Below are 6,992 nucleotides of genomic sequence, written 5' to 3' on the forward strand. Positions count from 1 at the left end.
CGCTCCTCCTCCTCCTCCCGGTACCACGCCCCCCCCCCGCCCTGGACGTCAGCACAGAGGGAGACTAGTTTAGAAACCCCCACGTGGTGATCTTTTGGGGGGCAGATGACATTTATTCTGGCTCATTTAGGGCCTCTTCCTCCTTTGGGTTTCTCTCCAAGGCTCTCAGGGAGAGTAAAGAAGGTGGTCAGCCACAGAGTTGCCATCCCTGCATCTGATCCTCCCTGGAGCCAAACTACCCAGGTTTGGATCCTGAATCTGTCCCTTCTTAGCCTCATGGGCCTGGGCTAGTGACGTAACCCCCGTGCGTGGTCTCTTGGTTTCTCCATTTGTAAAAGAAGATCCCTTCTCTGGCAGGGTTGTTGTGAGGTTTCAGTGTGAAATCGAGAGTCCCTTAGAGCAGCGCCGTGTAAACATGAGCTCGATGGTGGTGGCATTCGCACGGCCCCAACACGGCCAGTTCTGGCCTGGAACAGGGGCTCTGGTTGGCATTTTACAGTGTTGCTTTGGTCCTTGGGAAGGAGGGGCTGCCCCAGCTCTGCACCCAAATCAGAGCTGGTGAGGACAGGAAGGTGAGGCAAGGGCTGGGACTGGCCCTACCCACCCCCATGGACTTGTGTTTGGCTTCTCCTAGGGTGACCTTGGGCCTCTGGGCACCCCTGGGGAGCAGGGCCTCATTGGGCAGCGGGTAAGTCGAAGCAAATTCATTCTTCCTGGAAAGCCACCTGAGGGGCACTTGGGTCTGGGGGAAGGGCTTTACTCAACCTCCCTGAGCCTCAGGGAGAAAGAGACTATGAATTCCTGCAGCCTCATCCTGTCTCTCTGGGTGAGCCAGCATTTCCACAATGCAGAGGCACTCTTGGAAGAAAAGGATCCTGTGGTCAAAGTGTTTGAGACTCACTGCATGCTCCGTGTTCCCTCTTCCACATTAGTAGTAGCATTTTTAAAGCTCTGAGAAGGCCTGCAGCCAAGACAGTGGTTCCTGACTTATTTGGATGCACTTTTACTTTTGAAAAACGCCTGTTATCATCCCTGGAAACTGTTCCATGGAAGGTTATCGTCCCCTTTTCTAAAAGAAACCCACAAAGCTTGTCTTTGAGAAGCTTTGGGATGCCTCTCTGTCCACCTCTCTATGCTCCGTGCCCAGTTTATACAGTCTCTGCCTGAATATGGCCTGCAGGCGTACTGGGGAGGAGTACAGAGCAGGCATCCTGTAGTACCTGCCAGGTACAGAAGGTGGGGTCTAAGAGGGAGCGGGAGTTAGCATGGGCCTCAGTTCCTGGGGGCACCAGGGACAGCCCAAGTGCCCTTCATTTCTTATCATTCCTGTTTTTCCAATGCTTCGTGCTTTCCCTGCCCAGAGTTGCAAGAAAGACCACAGGGCAAGGCAGGATGTGTGTGCAGCCCGAACCCCTGAGATGGTAAATCTTGTGTGTCAACGAAGACTGATCCGTAGTTTTCTTAGAGTGCCGCATTAAGAAGGATTCTGAGGCACAGTAGGAGAGAGAACGACGAGCACTCACTTGAGGCCCACTCTGTGCCAGGCCCTTCTCTCAAAGCACTGGGAAGAGAGCAGTGAGTAACAGAAGGCCTTGTTCGTATGGAGCCACCTTCTAGTGGATACGTTAGTGACATCTGCCACAGGCACGAGAAGCGTGGGGTCTCCACACCTGTCATGCCTTTGCCACCCCTGCCTCTGATGACCTCTGAGGCCCCTTTGGGCTCAGGTGCTGAACAGCCATGAACTCTGAAAGCCAAGAGAGACACAAACTAATTTGACGGCCAATTTGAGAACGGAGACATCCAGGGGCATCTCTGGAGCTGGGACTGCAAGCAGAGAACCTAGCTGAGGGTCAGATGGGGATTCGGGGTCTTGGTATCATTCCCAAGCTTGCTGGCCCAAAAGTCTTAAGGCTGGCCTCACTTTCCTCATCTGAGAAATGGGATTCCACAAGGAGTTTCATGGGAGCTCATTCCAGTTCCAGAAATAATACATCGAATGGCTGCCATCTGTGGGGTGCTTACACTGTGCCTTCCAGGCACCCTTAAAGGAAGTGGTATCAGCCCAATTTTCCGATGAGCAAACAGCTGCCCGTGGGGGCGAGGTAGTTTGCTTGTGGTTGTACTGCCTGTGAACAGGAAGCCCAGTGTGGGAACTGAGGTCTCTATGATATCAGAGCCTTTCTCAACCACTGGGCAGCAGTGTTTCCAACCAACCAACCAACTTGGACACTTTGTAACTCGTGATCTCATGTGGCCCCCACCCGACCCCCTTCCCTGGGAATGTCTCCTCATCTTTCCCCACCACCCTTTCCAGGGAGAGCCAGGCCTCGAGGGTGACAGTGGTCCTGCAGGGCCTGATGGGCTGAAGGTAAGTGTCCTGCTGCTGTAGGGTCTGGGGAGGGGGATGTTCTGGAACTACCTTCTACCTCTGCCCCCACTCCCCTCCTGTCCAAGACCTAAGCTTTCTCCTGGAAGCACTGTGTTCCCATAAAGCTCCGAGAGCAGACCTCTGGCTCCTATTGCAAGTAGCCTGTCCAGCACCCGCCCCACCCCCCACCGCCCACCCCCCGCCCACCACTGCCTCCTGCCCTGCTCAGATGGGACTAGGAGCCATCCCACCTTCCACTCCTCACTGCTACCCTTCTCCTCAAAACTACAGCTTCTCTTGGTTAAGGGTAGTACCTGAACACCCCTGCTCTGTGCTAGACTCAGAGCCAGCAGCTTTGATATCTGTTATCTTCCAAACATCCTAAAAGACCAGGAAAATAATAATCACCACCCATGACCTGTAAGCCACTATTTATGGTGCATTAGTCATGTATATATCAGGTACTATGCTAAGCCCTTTGTGTTATGTAACACATCAATTAATGCTACGGGGTAAGTTCTATCCTTAAATGAGGAAACTGAGACACAGAGAGGTTAAGCAACTTGCCCAAGGACACATAGCTAGTAATTGGCACAGCCAAGACCCAAGCCTTGGCTGCCTCTCTACACTAGGCACCCATTCTAAAGGTGGGGAGACTGAGGCTCAGAAGGAGGCAGGAGGTGCACTCATCCAGAGTCTATGGCTGTGAGTGGAGAATCCAAAATTCAAACCCAGGGCTCACTGGCACCACAGCATGTAGGCCTAACTCTGCCCTGTTGCATCCTGTAGAGTCCTCTGTCAGCCACAGATGCTGGCACCTTCCATAGGCGCCCGGGCTCCCCTGAACCCTGGGGCCAGCGGGCGTCACTCTCCAACTTACAAGCTTCACGTCTAGCTCAGGCCTGTCCCTGGCTGCCAGCCCGGGCCCAGCCCTGGCACAGTACTAGGTGGGCTCTCCCCAGGACTGACCTGTCACACTGAGTCAGCTCCTCAGCCCAGGGACCCAAGGGCCACATCCCAGAATTCCCTCTGTCACCCATTTACTTTCCATGTGACCTCAGATAAGCAGCCCTCAATTCCCCAATCCCCAGACACGCCCCCGCCACTGCCCCATCCCCATAGCTGCCCTGGGTTCCGGGTTTCCCCATCTACCAGGATGCCTCCGGGACAGGCTCCTGGCTGGCTCCCCATCTGCCCCAGGTTTTTCTTGCAAGGCCGTGAGCGCCCCCTGTCGCCATCCATCTGCCTCCTCTCCTCTCCAGCTCGGCTGCATCCTAGGGTACAACTGGTCCTGGCTGGGGAGACCCAGAGCATTTGACAGACCCTCCACACCCTTTGCCCAACACCTGCTTGAACTGCAGTGACACTGAAGAACATTCTGGCTAAAATGCTCTGCATACTCACCATGAGCTCACACCACCTGCCTTAAGAGCTTTATGTGAATGAACCCGTGTAATCCTCCCAGCCACCCTGTGAGCTAGATTCATTCTTGTCCCCACTGGACAGATGGGGAAACTGAGTCACGGTGTGGGGGGCCTCTTCCATTTCTGGTCAGCCATCTTTTTTCTCCTCCGAATCGTGCTGAGGTGTGACAGGAGCGGGGGCTTCGAGGCATGGGTGTCTCAATGACGTCTTTCCTGCTCTCTCAGCATGGCTCCTGGTGCTGGCTGCTTCTTCCTCTTTCACTCCCTTCAAAGCCAGTTCTACCCTAGACCTTGGGCCAGAGTAGTTGCTGCAGATGTCCAGCATCTTTTCTGGTCCTCGTGAATCCCAGGAGACCGTCCGCTTTTTTCATGGTGTTTGTCCAAGAATCACCTTCATGGTGAAAACCACCTCTCGGACACACACAGCATGTAATAGTCTATAGAGTGCTTTTCTGCTGATGATCTCTGTTGAGTTTGCCGACACCCAGCAGATGGTGGTGGTGATGGTGGTGGTTACTCCCAGGAAGACTAACCTTTATCCAGAACTCACGTGCCAGACGCGCTGTTAAGCTACTTAAATGGATTAGCTCTTCCAATCCCCATAGTAACCCTTTGCTGCTTATTTTACAAATGAGGAAACTTGCCGAGGGTCACGCAGCCATTGAGAGGTGGCAGCAAGATTCAAATTTAAGCAACATAACCCCAGGAGTAAGGGAGGTATTGTCCCTTGCACAGAGAACCTTGGAATCCAAAGGCACCAGAACCCAAGGGTCTCACGCATGCTCTGCCACTGACTTCCATGTGTGGTTGGGAAGTCTCCTGCTCTCTCTGAGCCTCAGTTTCCCCATCTATAGATCGAGAAGTTTGAGCTAGACAACTTGTAAGGCTCTTCTGAGCATTGGCAAATGTCCGGGGGACTCTAGGATTCTCCAGGACCCACCAGAGACCATTCTGTAAGGGATCCACAAGTTCACTACCCCAGGCTGTGGGGGCTCTGGGTGGTCCCTGGAGCCGGAGCCCCTGAGGTGCCAGGCTGGGACCTCTCTCTGAAAACCAGCCCAGCCACCTGGAACAGGCTGCCTGCCTCGGAGAGAGGAAAGCAGGTGGCCAGGGATGACAAGGAGGAAGGGGGATCCTGGACTGGGGTCTGCAGAAGGGTCATCAGGGCAGCACCCCATCTCCCTGCCAGGCTATGCTCGGAGTCCGAGAATCTCAGTGGGGAGGGATCTCACACACCAACCTGTCTGACCCCCTCCTGGTGCCCAGATCTGCTCTGCGCTGGCCCACACCTCAGCTTGGAGTGTCCCTCCCTTATCCATGCCATCTCTGGACCCCTCTTCACTGGGGAGTCTCCCCCCCGCCCCCTAGCTGAGCTAGAAACCACCCCAAGAGGCCCCTGCACCTCCTATGCCCAGAGCCCAGGCTCCAGCTTCACGCCCTCTGCACCCTGATCTTTCTCCTGGACCCGCACCAGTTTATCAGCACTCCTTGTAAAGTGTGGTGCTGGGAAACAGAACTGGCAGAGACACGCTCCCCTTCTCCTAGCCTGCTCCCCCGCCCAGCCCTTCCTCCTGTCCATGGCTTCATCCCCTTTCCCACGGGTCTCTCTGAACGGTCCCAGCTCAGCCACTTGCAGACTGGCCACGAGCCCTGCCGGGCCCGCCAGCCCCGATGGAGGTGACCTTCTGACAGGCGCCACCCTGTTCCTCTGTGGCCACTGGTCATGCCGCCCCCCTCACCCCTGCTCTGCCCACAACCTGGCTCAGCCCAGCCTGCCAGGATGTGGCCTGGATGTGGCAGGTGCTGTGTCAGTGTTAACTGCTGTCCACTGGACAGAGGAAGTGCTCTGCCGCAGGCGAGAATGAGAGCCATGCAGAGCAGACAGCAATGGAGATGGTGTTGGCAATAGAGACTGACCGCAAGATGGAACCAAGCAGTACAGTTGGATTATGTCTTTAAAGCTTCATGTACTGCTAACTAGCTTCTTTGCTTTGGATTGGCTGTCCCACTGCTCGGAGCCTGGTACAGGGCAACAGAAACTGTGACCTCTGCCTTATTATTATTATTGTAAGCTGTTTTCATGTAAGCAAGGGTTGAAAATGCAACTCAGAAAAATGGAGTTGGTTCTAAGAGGCAGGATTGGGTGAATTGTTTTCCTTTTTTAAAATTTCCTTCAGCGTCTTAAGACTTTTGTCCTCCCCGTGTGTCAGTGTTGGAGAGAAAGAGCCTGAGTCTCACAAAGCTGCTCCCTTCCTGTGAACTCCAGGGGGTGGGAGTAGTCAGGGTTCTGCGTTGCCTCTGAGCAAGTTTCTCCCTGGCCCGAGTACCATGTCGGGGGTATTTCCTGCACCAGCCAGGCCATGACACCCTGACCCTTTTGGTGGCTCAGGGAACAATCGGGGCAACCCAGGGGCTGCTTGGTGTGGACATCCAAATGGAGCCCTGAGGTTTAGCGCCTCTGATGGGCTGAGGGACTAATTTATTCTCTCTCTCTCTCCTCTCCTCATGCCCTTCCAACCTAGGGGGACAGGGGTGACCCTGGGCCTGATGGTGAACATGGCGACAAAGGCCAAGAGGGACTGATGGGCGAGGATGGGGCCCCCGGCCCCCCTGGCATCACTGGCATCCGGGTGAGTGTGCACGGCTGCATGCCAACACTGTGGGCGTTTGGGTATGTGTACCACCCACGCCTGCTCGGGTAGTTGGACAGGAGGTCTTTTGATGGCAGCTACCTGAAGGTCTTCCACTGTGGTCCTTCCTCCACCTGGGAGTTTCCCAGAGAACAGTCTGCCCATGTCCCTCCCCTGCCTAACCCTCTCATGGCTCCCAGTTGCCCTCAGACTAGCATCACACTCCTCAGTCTGGCTGCCATGGCCTCCACAAGCCTGGGCCTGCTGGCCTCATCCCACATTCAGCCACACTGAATTTAGCAGGGGGTTTAGCAGGAGAGGCGCTGGCCACGATTCTCCGCTAGGAACTTGACGCTACCTTCTCTGGGTCACGCTCTTGGTAAGATGAAGGATTTGGAAGGAATGCCTTCCAACATTCCAGGGGCTCTTTCTCAGTAAGCTCTTGAGTATCATGGCCATGGAATGGGTGTCAACGTGCAGCAGAAATAGCCCTGGGCCTAGAGTCCAAAGGCTGAGTTCTGGCTTGAGAACCCACGGTCTGTGTGACCTTAGGCAGATCACTGCTGC

At 54.9% G+C, this 6,992-nt stretch overlaps 1 protein-coding gene across 14 annotated transcripts in view; it reads left to right on the top strand.

Annotated features, from left to right (window-relative positions):
- Window positions 1-6,992, top strand: part of COL27A1 (collagen type XXVII alpha 1 chain) — a 135,753-nt gene that overhangs the window by 100,361 nt on the left and 28,400 nt on the right. For all 14 annotated transcript variants that reach the window (XR_014140133.1, XR_014140131.1, XR_014140132.1 and 11 more), the window contains 3 exons: window positions 635-688; window positions 2,318-2,371; window positions 6,318-6,425. Coding sequence is in view for 11 of the 14 variants with exons in the window: in XM_081803443.1 (XP_081659569.1) it covers window positions 635-688; window positions 2,318-2,371; window positions 6,318-6,425 (216 nt within the window). In the remaining 3 variants the exon portion in view is untranslated. The remainder of the gene's footprint in view (window positions 1-634; window positions 689-2,317; window positions 2,372-6,317; window positions 6,426-6,992) is intronic.

This window comes from Leptonychotes weddellii, chromosome 14 (genome assembly GCF_054177405.1).
Source record: "Leptonychotes weddellii isolate Sample4059 chromosome 14, ASM5417740v2, whole genome shotgun sequence".
NCBI classification, from domain to species: Eukaryota; Metazoa; Chordata; class Mammalia; order Carnivora; family Phocidae; genus Leptonychotes; species Leptonychotes weddellii.